This window comes from Tasmannia lanceolata, unplaced genomic scaffold (assembly GCF_043159265.1).
Source record: "Tasmannia lanceolata isolate RefF3 unplaced genomic scaffold, GAP_Taslan_0.1 ptg000002l, whole genome shotgun sequence".
Classification (NCBI taxonomy): Eukaryota; Viridiplantae; Streptophyta; class Magnoliopsida; order Canellales; family Winteraceae; genus Tasmannia; species Tasmannia lanceolata.
In genome coordinates this window covers 10,022,506-10,036,641 of record NW_027518679.1, presented here as the reverse complement: position 1 = coordinate 10,036,641, position 14,136 = coordinate 10,022,506, and the positions used below count along the sequence as shown (strand labels likewise).

Here is a 14,136-nt window from a genome sequence, read left to right as displayed (position 1 = left end):
TGATTTAATTTATCTTTTCCGTGAACTTGGGATCACTAAGGCAATCCGAATTCCACACAAAAGAGAGTGATAGAGTCGCCACCTAGATGAGGGATCTAGGACCCATAATTGACCAGAAATCTAGACTCGTTACCTAGTTACGAGAATGGAAGGTATGGGGAGTTACCACCACATGCACCATTCCTGCCCGATAATCGATCTTAAATTCCAAAAGTTAACTCTTTTGAATTTCTTTTAAATGGCTCAGTTAACTCTATATTAATGTGCGAACTATGTGACATGCATCCTAAGATCTAATTTCATTGTAATTCCTAAATGTGTATCTTGATTTTCTTAATTTGTTTGAATTCAATCTAAGTAAAAGTTCTCCTAAAATTCTAATTTCATGGAAAGTCCTAAGTGATTTAATTACTTTTAATTTAAGGATTAATGTACAAAACCTCACCACTTATGTGTGGAGCCAACTCATGATTGGTATGCCATCAAGCATCTAAGCTGCGTATGTACCCAAGCCTCACTGGGATCAGAGTCGACGTAGTTCGGTGCTCCTAAGCTAAGCTACTTATGCCTAACTCATCTAAGACACCGATCTGGACTGGATGGACTATTTCAACAGTTTAAGAGAGATTATTTAGTTCAAGTTGAATATTTTATTATCCTAGGACTTCATCTAAGATGCTATATGATCTTATCTAAGTGCAAGTTGTCCCTTAGACTAATGCAGGTTAACCTACATCCTAGGTAACTAGGTTTGTCCTAGGGGAAAATTGGGGTGACTAGTGTAACTAGATCTATTGGCACGGTTGCTATCCATAGCAAAAGACCGTGATGAGGCTGGACTCCTAACTCTAGGACACCCTAAAACCTAGAATACAACATGACACAAGTGTTCCTGAATGGGGCTCTAATGGTTCCTATGATGGGAAGCCGTAATCCAACGGTTCCCAAAGACATAGAGTGAGCTAGTTTAATTTGTTGAACTTGATGATTTTCGATAAGGATTTTCGATTCCTAAACATCTAAGGAATACCAAAGGCTCTATGGTTCATAAGTTCCGGCCTTGAATCGCAACCATGGAAGGGAATCGTGCTCTCAACCCTTATATAATTTAGCATGTAAGTTATAATATCTTATTGCCTGGCATATTTCTCAGGATTTCCGTGGACAGTGGACCTCGGAGCCAACAACATACTATAATTTACGCACTCCAATTATGCTGGATCGATCGCAATTAGTATACGATTATGGTTACGATCTCGGCATCTAAATTATCCTAGCATGTTATTTTACAAAGGAAATCTATTATTCCTAAGATTTCTGTTTCAGATAGTTTAGTGATTGAATACATTATGAAAATTTAGAGTTCTCTTGAAATTTTCAAGCTGCTTTGAATTGATTTAGATTTTTAAATGAATTTATCACAATTGGATGAGATTAATGAATTTACAAAGAAGCCTATAGCTAATTAAGTATTATGTTCCAGAAATTTTAGGATATGATGTATTCTTGAAAAAATGTATTCTTTTTTAATTTTTCATGATTTTAAAGATTGAAATTCGAATTTTAATTGATTTTCCACTTTCGGGTCAGATTGATGACATTACACTAATAAATATAGTAAATTAATTCCAAATCCAACCAAACTTTTACTAGACCATTCTCGGTCAAATATAAAATTATTAGAAAACATTCCGACATTATTTCGATAATTATCTATTTTTAACAGATATATTCATATTCTGGTCAGAGCAATTAAAAATCAATAAACAATATTAAAATATGCCCAAAATTTGCGAGAAATTTACAATATGATTCTAACTGGTCATTTCATCTTATTACCAAATTTCAGCTTTTAAGGAGTTCGTTTAATGATATGTCCTTCATATATATGAAAATCAGTGATTTTATCAAAACAATTCCAGTAGAAATAATAAATCAACTCCAAATATTTTGAAAATTTTTGTATGATACTTAAACATCAAAAATCTACTGAGGACCAAATTTCAATCAGTTTTGAATTGTTTTGTTATATGAACGATTTTTAGAACCATCAAAATCCTATTTCCGGGTATTATTTAAACGAATTTTTGAGCCATCAAAACAAGTGAAATCCGCAGGACTTTTTAGATTTTTGGTGCTATTTTAACCACATTGAGACTCAGAAAACATAGTTTCATGAAAACCCTTGGTTTTAAAACACTCACTTTGTAGAAACGATTCAAAAGCCACTAGATATCCCAATCGGTGAAACGCCCAATTTTCTCATATAACGATTCATTTTTTTTTACCAAAATTGATAATTAAATAAACTGACCCCTCAGCATGGTAGCTTTTCCGAAAATCATGAAGAAAACAAAGAAGAAATGACCCTAAGCATGCTTTTCTACTTTTGATCTTACAAAGATGAAGGAACCTACCGTTGTTCGCGCTCCTTGTCTCTAGGGTGCGTAAATCCGAGGTATACGCTTTGTCGCACCCTTTTATACGCTCTTAAAAAAAACCCAAGAATCACCAAATATGAGCCGTTTTGACGTTCGATCAAGAAGTGTTGAAAGAGGGCTCGTTCCACAAGAAAAGAAGTTGTAGAATATTCGGCCACCGAGAGATTTATCCACCAATCTTTCCCCACAAAAAGAATTTCAGTGACAGAGATTGTTCTAATGGAGTTTCGCACAGAAAATCCCTCCTCCTAGGCTTCGATCACTAGGGGTTTAGATGTCAAAACCTAATGCTAAAAGTTTCGGCAATCAAAGATAAAAGAGAGAAGGGATATGGGGTGAGTGAGAATTATGGTTGTTTTTAAAAAAAAGGGTAGTGATAAGTGGGCTGCTATCATCAAATTGACGACAGAGTAATCATGAGAAGGCTGCCAATTTAGATTTCAGACCCCGTCCTCGAGAGCCTCTTCATCTGTTGAATATATGGGTATTATCTATAGTGAAAAGTGAGAGGCTTCGTTCTTCTTCTTTTTTTATTATCCAAAAATAGAACCTTGCTAAAATCCAAAAAAGAAAGACCAACTTCTTTCACAGCAACTTTCTTTTTATAATATATACTTTTCTTTTTATAACCTATTCCTACAAGGCCGCCATTGGCTGTGCTTGCTACTATTAGAACCGTTACCCCTACAAAGGTGATGGGAGAAAAGCAAATGCTTGCATGTGAAAAAGCAAATGCATGTGAAAGGGCAAGATTTCTACACGATGCTATTATTAGCCTTCGTGTCATCAGCAGCATTCTATATTAGCTTTGTCAACTTTACAAAACGAATTGGTGTAATGGTCTTATAGGCTAGCTTCTAAATTATTATTTGGGTATAGAAAGGAACCGAACCAACAGCACATTCACATGATAAAAAAAACCTTATTTACCTTAAATGGCGAAACTACCCCTCATGCCACATTCGACCAAGGCCCTCTCAAATTGGTTTCTCCTAATGAGTCAAACACCATTCTTCCAAGTTGACCGAATCCATTTTGGACTAAAAATAAAAAAACGCCATAACAGCCCCCACTTCATAGGATGATCTAAACCATCCAAATGATGGGCCATCTCATAATGTGAATTGATTACGCCCTTCTAAATTACTTCCATAGGATGATTGAACCGTACATTTTAGTGGGTTGATCCGAGCCGTTCATTTTATTAGGCCAAAAATAAATCAATTACGATCACTTAATCAATTCTATAGGTTGATCCAAACCACCTAATTGATGGACCATCATATAAATAAGATGTGCCCCTTAAATCATGTCTATGGGATGATTTTATCTGTACAATTGATGGGCTGAAATATAAGTTGGTTTTGCCCTCCAAAATCTCTTCTATGGGATGATCTGACTGTCCATTGGATGGGCCATATTAGAAATTAGTTGTGCCACAAAATTAATTCTAATTAGAATAATCTCAACCATCAATTTGACGATCCACAGCTTCAAAAATCATTTTCAAGAAGCAGCTGACGAGGTCCTCAGAGAAGGTGGCGGAGAGACAGATTTCCTCTCCAATCGTGAAGAGATCCGAACCCAAGGAGTAGTAGGCTTAGCTATGGTGCCAACTTCCTGTTATGGAAACAATGAACATGAGGTATATGAGCTTGACATTCATGGAGTGTTTCTTCTCAATGACTGAAAAAGATTATGGAGTAAGCAAATAATTAGGACAATAAGATGAATCCTAAAGGACCAAAACATGACAATGATGACAAAATCGTATAAGAAAATGCCCCTAGTTCAAGGATCATGAGAGTGAACTCTGAAGGACTTAGCAAAATATTCTTGAAAAAGGTTACCCTTAGAGTAAGAAGAGACTAAGGGTACAAGTACGATCAGATCATCAAGATTGCACAGTCATTTGATTGAGACACAATTCCTGCCAATTGAGAAAGGGAATGAAGACATAATCGAATCCCATAAGAGGCAAATGATAGACACATGATCAAAAGATGAGATTGCATAGGATTGCTTTCAACGGGTAGATCACGAATAACTAATCCTATGAGATCTTAGGAAAGATGAGATTTATATCTTAATCCCAAAGGGAAAGTTTTTTAATCTTTTTACATTTTGACAAGGGTTACCTGAAGGCATCAATCCTAATCCTAATCTAGCGGAGTGGAGAGAGGATCTCGACTCAAGACTTTGTTAGTGTTCCTAAGAACCGATCGTACACATTGGAACATGGACTACGACCTAATCTAGACACCATTTGATAAGATATCCTAATCTAAGCTCACACACGTGATGCACGTGTGTTCGTATACTATATGCATGTGTGGGGTAATCTAGGGGTAAGGCCAAGAGTTCCCTTAGCTCGAATCCGTGCTCAATATACTGTACCAGTGTCCGGCGTATCAGTACGTGAACAAGAGATCCATTTACGCACCATAAAGGTAAGAGTGGAATGATTCTCTAGCATAGAGGCACCAGGTGATGAAATCCCTGTCAACCATGCTAGATAACACTCCGGGTTCCTGAAATAGGATGTGTGTGCATGTGAGATGCAAGGATTTAGATGCAAGTGATGTAAGTGTGTGCAATATGTTTGCGCAATCTATGATGCCTTCAGGGTTTGTTAGATTAAGTTGGAGTATTATGTGATGAAAAAATAAAGCAAACAAACTACCTAGGAAGCATAGAGTTTTCATGAGCCAATTAAAATAAATTCAAATGAATTATCTTTTGAAATTTTAATGAAGTTAGGTAGTTCCCCAGCAGAGTCGCCAAACTGTGGGACCTGATCCAGCGAGAGGGGTCGGGCGCGAGCCGCCATGCTCTCTCTTGGTCTCTCGTACCCACGCGGATGGCGTGTGCTTTTTATTATTGATTTTAATTACCCAACCAAGCAGGCAGAAACCAACCCATAGGGTGCAAACAAACGTGCAACCCAGTACCCATAAGGGCAGGGGTAAGCCGCCAAGCCTAGCGAGGTGTGATTTAATTCATCTTTTCTGTGAACTTGGGATCACTAAGGCAATCCGAATTCCACGCAAAAGAGAGTGACAGAGTCTCCACCTAGATGAGGGATCTAGGACCCATAATTGACCAGAAATCTAGACTCGTTACCTGGTTACGAGAATAGAAGGTATGGGGAGTTTCCACCACATGCACAATTTCTGCCCGATAATCGGTCTTCAATTCCAAAAGTTAACTCTTTTGAATTTCTTTTAAATGGCTCATTTAACTCTATATTAATGTGCGAACTATGTGACATGTATCCTAAGATCTAATTTCAATATAATTCCTAAATGTGTATCTTGATTTTCTTACTTTGTTTGAATTCAATCTAAGTGAAAGTTCTCCTAAAATTCAAATTTCATGGAAAGTCCTAAGTGATTTAATTACTTTTAATTTAAGGATTATTGTACCAAAACCTCACCACATATGTGTGGAGCCGACTCGTGATTGGTATGCCATCAAGCATCCAAGCTGCCTACGTACCCAAGCCTCACTGGGATCAGAGTCGACGTAGTTCGGTGCACTTAAGCTAAGCTACTTATGCCTAACTCATCTAAGACACTGATCTAGACTGGATGGATTGTTTCAACAGTTTAAGAGAGATTATTTAGTTCAAGTTGAAGATTTTATTATCCTAAGACTTCATCTAAGATGCTATATGATCATATCTAAGTGCAAGTTGTCCCTTAGACTAATGCAGGTTAACCTACATCCTAGGTAACTAGGTTTGTCCTTAGGGAAAATTGGGGTGACTAGTGTAATTAGATCTATTGGCACGGTTGCTATCCATAGCAAAAGACCGTGATGAGGCTGGACTCCTAACTCTAGGACACCCTAAAACCTAGAATACAACATGACACAAGTGTTCCTGAATGGGGCTCTAATGGTTCCTATGATGGGAACCGTAATCCAACGGTTCCCAAAGACATGGAGTGAGCTAGTTTAATTTGTTGAACTGGATGATTTTCGATAAGGATTTTTGATTCCTAAACATCTAAGGAATACCAAAGGTTTTATGGTTCGTAAGGTCCGGCCTTGAATCGCAACCATGGAAGGGAATCGTGCTCTCAACCCTTATATAATTTAGCACGTAAGTTATAGTATCTTATTGCCTGGCATATTTCTCAGAATTTCCGTGGACGGTGGACCTCGGAGCCAATAACATACGATAATTTACGCACTCCAATTATGCTGGATCGATCGCAATTAGTATACGATTATGGTTACGATCTCGGCATCTAAAATATCCTAGCATGTTATTTTAGAAAGGAAATCTATTATTCCTAAGATTTCTGTTTCAGATGGCTTAGTGATTGAATACATTATGAAAAGTTAGAGTTCTCTGAAAATTTTCAAGGTGCTTTGAATTGATTTAGATTTTTAAATGAATTTATCACAATTGGATCAGATTAATGATTTTACAAAGAAGCCTATAGCTAATTAAGTTATCTGTTCAAGAAATTTTAGAATATGATGTATTCTTGAAAAATGTATTCTTTTTTAATTTTTCATGATTTTAAAGATTGAAATTTGATTTTTAATTGATTTTCCACTTTCGGGTCAGATTGATGACATTACACTAATAAATACAGTAAATTAATTCCAAATCCAACCAAACTTTTACTAGACCATTCTCGGACAAATATAAAATTATGAGAAAACATTCCGACATTATTTCGATAATTATCTATTTTTAACAGATATATTCATATTCTGGTCAGAGCAATTAAAAATCAATAACAAATATTAAAATATGCCGGAAATTTCTGATAAATTTACAATATGATTCTGACTGGTCAGTTCATCTTCTTACCAAATTTCAGATTTTAAAGAGTTCTTTTAATGATATGTCCTTCATATATATGAAAATCAGTGATTTTATCAAAACAATTACAGTAGAAATAATAAATCAACTCCAAATCTTTTGAAAATTTTTGTATGATATTTAAACATCAAAAATCTACTGAGGACCCAATTTCAATCTACTGAGGACCCAATTTCACAAAAAAACCCTTGGTTTTAAAGCACTCACTTTGTAAAAACGATTCAAAAGCCACTAGAATATCCCAATCGGTGAAACGCCCAATTTTCTCATATAACGATTCTTTTTTTTTACCAAAATTGATAATTAAATAAACTGACCCCTCAAAATCATGCATGGTAGCTTTTACGAAAATCATGAAGAAAACAAAGAAGAAATGGCCCTAAGCATGCTTTTCTACTTTTGATCTTACAAAGATGAAGGAACCTACCGTTGATCGCGCTCCTTGCCTCTAAGTGCGTAAATCCGAGGTATACGCTTTGTCGCACCCTTTTATACGCTCTTAAAAAAAACCCAAGAATCACCAAATATGAGCCGTTTTGACGTTCTCTCAAAACTGTTGAAACAGTCAATCCAGTCTAGATCGGTGTCTTAGATGAGTTAGGCATAAGTAGCTTAGCTTAGGTGCACCGAACTACGTCGACTCTGATCCCAGTGAGGCTTGGGTACGTAGGCAGCTTGGATGCTTGATGGCATACCAATCACGAGTCGGCTCCAGTCATAAGTAGTGGGGTTTTGTACATTAATCCTTAAATTAAAAGTAATTAAATCACTTAGGACTTTCCATGAAATTAGAATTTTAGGAGAACTTTCACTTATATTGAATTCAAACAAAATATGAAAATCAAGATACATATTTAGAAATTATATTGAAATTAGATCTTAGGATGCATGTCACATAGTTCGCACATTATCAGGCAGGAATGGTGCATGTCGTGGTAACTCCTCATACCTTTCATTCTCGTAACCAGGTAACGAATCTAGATTTCTAGTCAATTATGGGTCTTAGATCCCTTATCTAGGTGGCGACTCTGTCACTCTCTTTTACGTGGAATTCGTATTGCCTTAGTGATCCCAAGTTCACGGAAAAGATGAATTAAATCACACCTTGCTAGGCTCGGCGGCTTACCCCTGCCCTTATGGGTACTGGGTTGCATGTTTGATTGCACCCTATGGCTTGGTTGCTGCCTGCTTGGTTGGGTAATTAAAATCAATAATAAAAAGCACATGCCATTCGCGTGGGTACGAGAGACCAAGAGAGAGCGTGGCGGCTCGCGCCTCACCCCTCTCGCGGGATCGGGTCCCGCACTTTCCCATCCAAAATTCCCGTCAGAATGTAGCTGGAAAAAATCCTAAATATCTTGGGGAATCTTCTCAATCCCAAAGCCTGGGAGATAAGCAAAACCTAGCTGAAAATTCAAAGTTTGAATCTGAAAGTTCCTGCCCAAAACGTTTGGATGCTTGGAGTTCTCTGTTTCAGAGGAAAGATGTTCAGAGCATCTCAAATCTAGAGTTTTTCCACAAAGAAGAAGCTACTGGAAAATCTGGTTTTGATTTTGAGGACGAAGAACTTGAGGAAAACGACCGTGAATGGCAGAATTCTCTGGTAGGTTACCTGTTAGGAAGAACACCTTATTTTGTTGCCTTAAAAGAATATCTAAACAACATTTGGAAGATGAAAGGAGAATTTCAGATGTTCAATCTCCATAGCGGTTTCTTCTTATTTCAGTTCAACAATTCGAAGGACTGTGAAACAATCATGGAAGGAGGTAACTACAGCTTCGGCGGTCGCCCTTTGGTTCTAAGGAGATGGACTCCTGATCTAGCGCTTGAAAAGTGATCACTCTCTACTGTTCCCGTTTGGATCAGATTTCCTGGTCTGAATCTTCGATTTTGGTCTACTCATTGCTTGGGCAAAATTGGAAGCAAAATTGGAAATCCATTGTACATGGACTCCCAGACCACCGGGTCCACTCGTTTGAGCTACGCCAGAATTTGTGTTGAGGTTGAAGCGGGAAAGGAGCTCCCTGACCAGATAGAAATTACAACTTCTCTTGGCACCACCTACCAGAAAGTTGAGTATGAATGGCGTCCTCCTTCATGCAAAGAATGTGTAACCTTCAATGACTCGAGCTCCTCTTGCCCAAAAAAAGTGGCTGTAAAGCCCCAAAAAAAGGAGTGGAGGCCAGTCTCGAAGAACATTAACCATGCTGCTTATTCTCAGGTTACTTTTGATGATCCTTCAACGGATGTTTCCCCAATGAACCCAAAGAAAGACGCTGGTATTCCTCATGAACCAGAAAAGAAAGCCCTGGTCAATGGTGAGGAAGACCCCTGCAGACCGTTACGTCTTCTCCAGCAAATCTTCAAGATAAAAATCTTCATATCTATTGTCCTCTCTCATCTGTTCCCATTAATAACATTGAAGTCTCTAATCCTTATGAACTCCTCCAAGATGTGGATGTTGAGTCCATTTCAGAATCTGCAGACCCCTCATCCACTGCAATGCACCCATCCCCCTCGCTTTCTCATGTCAAACCTAGCAGCTTGGAACATTAGGGGGATTGGCTCCCGTACCAAAAGGGGGGGAATCCAAAAGTTAATTCAAACCCATAATCTTCCCATTTTTTGTCTCCTTGAAACTAAAGTTTTTGAACCTATGCTTACTCAGTGTATTCATGACCTCAAGGAAAACTGGAATGTGCATACGAACTACCATCATTCTGCTAGAGGTAGAATTTGTATCATCTGGGACCCTCTCCAACTTCATGTCAATATTCTTACAGACTTGCCCAATTTGTTCATGCTGATGTCCACAACCTCCAATCTCAAGCTCAATTCCTCGTCACTGCCGTTTACGCTAGAAACAAAGGCCATGAAAGTCATTCCCTTGTGGAGCTCTCTCAAAATATTGACACTCCTTGGATTGTGATCGGGGATTTCAACACAGCAAGATTCACTAAAGAAAGACTCGGAGGAGTTGGTCCGGTTCACTCTGATTTGAATGACTTCAATCAATGCATTCATGAGTGCTCCCTTGTTGATCTAAAATCGGTGGGGCAACTCCTTTCCTGGCACAACAATGTTCAAGACAGTGAAATTAAATGGAGACATTTGGACCGGGCCCTTGTTAATATTGAATGGTTATGTGAATTTCCCTCCTCTTTTGCGGATTATAAAGCTCCCTGGTTATCTGATCATTCCCCAATCATTGTTCAGCTCAAGCCTCATACCGGTGAAGGTAAAAAATCTTTTAAATTCATAAATGCCTGGCTCGATGAACCCTCTTTATTCGAAACTGTGGAAAGAGCTTGGAGTAAGAAAGTCAATGGGAATCCCATGTTCATCCTGGTTCAGAAGCTTAGAGAGGTCAAATTTAACATGAAAGAGTGGAATGCAAATGTTTTTTGCCGCATTGACATTGAGGCCCCTATTCTCAGACAAAATCTAAAGACAACCCAAATTGCTCTGGCAGCAAATCCCGCGGATACAAATCTTAGAATGGAGGCTAATCAAGCACTGCAGTAGCCCAAAAGGAGGAAGCTCTATAAAGACAAAAATCGAGAATCCAGTGGCTAAATCTGGGTGATTCCAACACTAAATTCTTTCACTCTGCTCTCAAATCAAGGCAAAATCAGAATACTATTCGAGGGCTGCAAGATGTTGACGGGAAGATCACTACTGACCAAAGCAGAATTTTTGATATATTGGTGGAATTCTTCCGGTCTCTGCTGAACTCCCAAACCAACAATATCATTCCAAATGACCAAATTCCCAATCCAAGATACAAATTAAGCTCCGAAGAGTCCTCTCATCTCTCTAAACCATTTTTCCTCCGAAGAAATTAAGGCTGCTGTCTTCTCTTAGAATGGTAACAAGGCTCCGGGCCCAATGGATTTAATGGTGAGTTCTTCAAAAAAATTTGGTACCTTATAGGCAAAGACACTGAAAGAGCTATTCAGCATTTTTTCAAATAAGGAAAGCTACTCCCTGAGGTAAACACCACTTTCATTGCCTTGATCCCCAAAAGCCCTGATGCTTCCTCCCCTGATAAGTTTCGTCCCATCTCTTTATGTAATTTCCTCTATAAAACAATCACAAAATTGTTAGCTAACCGATTAATACCTCTAATGGACAGAATCATTAGCCCAACCCAATCTGCTTTCGTAAAAGGAAGACTCATTCAAGACAATATCCTCCTTTCTCATGACCTCTGCCATAACTTTCACAAGAATTCAAATCTCAAAGCCATAGGCCTTCGATAGTGTAAGATGGGATTCCCTCATTGAATTCATGGCCAAAATTGGGTTCAACGACATTTGGTGCCGATGGGTATATCAATGTATGTCTACTCTTTCCTTCTCTGTCCTCTTAAACAGTTCCCCTAGAGGCTTTTTCCGATCCTCTAACGGTCTCCAGCAGGGAGATCCTCTATCTCCCCTGCTATTCTGTTTCATTATGGAGATGCTCTCATGCATCATTTATACTGAAGTTGCTGAAGGAAACCTCCCCACTCCTTCTAAAAAAGTAGATATCTCTATTACTCACCTGTTTTTTGCAGATGACGTAATGTTCTTTGTCGAGGCCTCAATCGCCGCTGCCAGAGGTTTACTCTCTTGTACCAGGAAATTCAAATCTTGCTCGGGCCTGGACGTTAACCTTTTTAAATCAGAAGTATTCTTCACTGGTATTTCTGATGAGCAAAAAAGGGAGATTACCAGAATTTTAAATATGGAGGAAGGGTCTCTTCCAATCAGATACTTGGGACTTCCTCTTGTTACATCAAGACTTAATTCTGCGGATTGCAAACCCCTCACTGAGAGAGTAAGGAAAAAGATTAGCTCTTGGTCCAACAAATTTTTATCTCGGGCTGGCAGGGTTGAATTGGTGAACTCAGTGCTCAACTCCTTCCAGCTTTACTGGTCCTCGGCCTTCCACATTCCTGCTGAAACTTTGAATGATGTGGAGAAGATTTTTAAGAGATTTTATATGGTCTGGTTGCAGCCTTCAGCGCAGATATCACCCTATTGCTTGGCACTCACTTTGTCTCCCTAAGCTTGAAGGAGGTATTGGTATCCTGAGACTTGCGGATGTTAATCGTACCTTCCAAATGAAGCATGTGTGGAACCTTCTGCAAAACAGAGATACTCCCTAGAACCACTGGTTACACGCAAAATATGTAAGAAACATAAACTTCTGGTTAATAAAAATGCCAACCAAACCTTCGTGGGCAGTGAGAAGCGTATTCAAAGCCCATGAATCTCTTAAAAATCCATTTGCTATACTATTGGAGATGGAGCTCATGTTAATTTCTGGCACCAACCATGGCTCCCTTCGAGAATTATAAGCTCTCTATCTTCCCTTGGGACCATCATAAACCATATCCCAAATAATGATACTGTTATGGAAGTGTTCCAAAGAGGTTACTGGGCAGATATTCAAAATGAACCTCATCTAAAAGAGTTGAAGGACATTCTCTCATCTGCAATTCTCACCCCCAATAGCTCTGATAAGCTGATCTGGAAAGAAACAAATGATGGGACTTTTACAGTGAAAAGTGCCTGGAACTCTCTTCGCCCTCACCTCCCAAAGGTAGATTGGTTTTCTTCAATTTGGTTCTAGGGCAGCATTCCTAGACACGGATTCATTTCTTGGCAAGCGATCCAAAACAAACTGTCAACAAAGGACAGACTCCATTTCCTCTCTTCCTCCACTTATTCCCACTGTCCTCTATGTAAATCTGATCGGGAAACGAGAGATCATCTATTCTTCTCTTGTTCCTACTCGGCCTGGGTCTGGCGCTGCATTCTTTGGAAGATCTCTGACAGAAAGAAGCAACTCCCCTCCCTCATTGCAGAAGAGAAGTGGATACGACAGAAATTTAAAGCAAACTCGTAAGCTTCTATCACTGCAAAGATTGCATTCTCTGCTTCCATCTACTTCATTTGGCTGGAAAGAAACCAAAGACTGTTTGAAGGAAAGTCTTCTCAGAAACAAGATATTCTCAGTAGCATTCTTCTGTCCACACGCATCAGAGTTTTGCACCTCAAGCCTCAAGATAATTCGAGTGATCTTGCGATCAAGATCGCCTCGAATTTTAATCTCCCTCCATTTCAGAAAGAAAAGCCCACCAAATTTTGTAGATGGATACTGCCGTATAGAACCCATCAGAAGCTGAATTGTGATGTGTCCCTTTCCTCTGATGGAGGATCCGTTGGGGGCATTATCCGAAACAGTGCTGGTGAATCCCTTGGATGTTACTCTCTTTGCATCTCACCTGCTGCCGTTCATGAGCTAGAAATTGAGGTCGTTCTTCATGGAGTAATCCTTGCCAAGAAGCTCAAATCCAAACACATTTGGATTGAATCTGACTCTGTTCATGCTGTGCGTGTAATCAAAGGTATTCAAAATTGCCCGTGGAGGAAGTTAGGGACACTCGACTCAATCACCACGGCCCTAAAGCATTTCGACTCTTGGAACATGTCTCACTCATGGAGAGAAGCAAACAAAGCTGCTGATATCCTCTCCAAATTTGATTACCATTGTAAGGGTGTTTCGATTCTCTCCAATTTTAGGTCCCCCCCTTAAATGATGTAATTCTCTCCGATGCGTCTGGAGAAGAATATGCTCGAATGTAATCTTTTCCTTTATCAATATATCTGCTCGGGGTCCGCCTCAACCCCAGCTTACCTACCAAAAAAAAAACGTTGTAATTCTCTCTATTAAAACCTCATCAAAATGAATAAAGAAAAGCCAGATCGTGTAACACGGGATCCGGTGATTTCCTCCTATTAAAACCTTTGAAAATGATCGAAGAAAAGCCAGATCGTGTAACACGGGATCCTGTGATTTCCTCCT

General features: G+C 38.9%; 2 protein-coding genes across 2 annotated transcripts; both read left to right on the top strand.

Moving 5' to 3' along the window:
- Positions 1 to 9,226: 9,226 nt before the first annotated feature.
- On the top strand, positions 9,227 to 10,806 carry LOC143888144 (uncharacterized). The gene is made up of 2 exons (XM_077392473.1): positions 9,227 to 9,621; positions 10,065 to 10,806. Exons 1-2 carry the CDS (start codon positions 9,227 to 9,229, stop codon positions 10,804 to 10,806), a joined length of 1,137 nt encoding a protein of 378 aa, XP_077248588.1.
- A 1,875-nt stretch (positions 10,807 to 12,681) lies between these two features.
- On the top strand, positions 12,682 to 13,866 carry LOC143888136 (uncharacterized). The gene is made up of 2 exons (XM_077392461.1): positions 12,682 to 12,870; positions 13,195 to 13,866. Exons 1-2 carry the CDS (start codon positions 12,682 to 12,684, stop codon positions 13,864 to 13,866), a joined length of 861 nt encoding a protein of 286 aa, XP_077248576.1.
- The last annotated feature ends 270 nt before the right edge of the window (positions 13,867 to 14,136 follow it).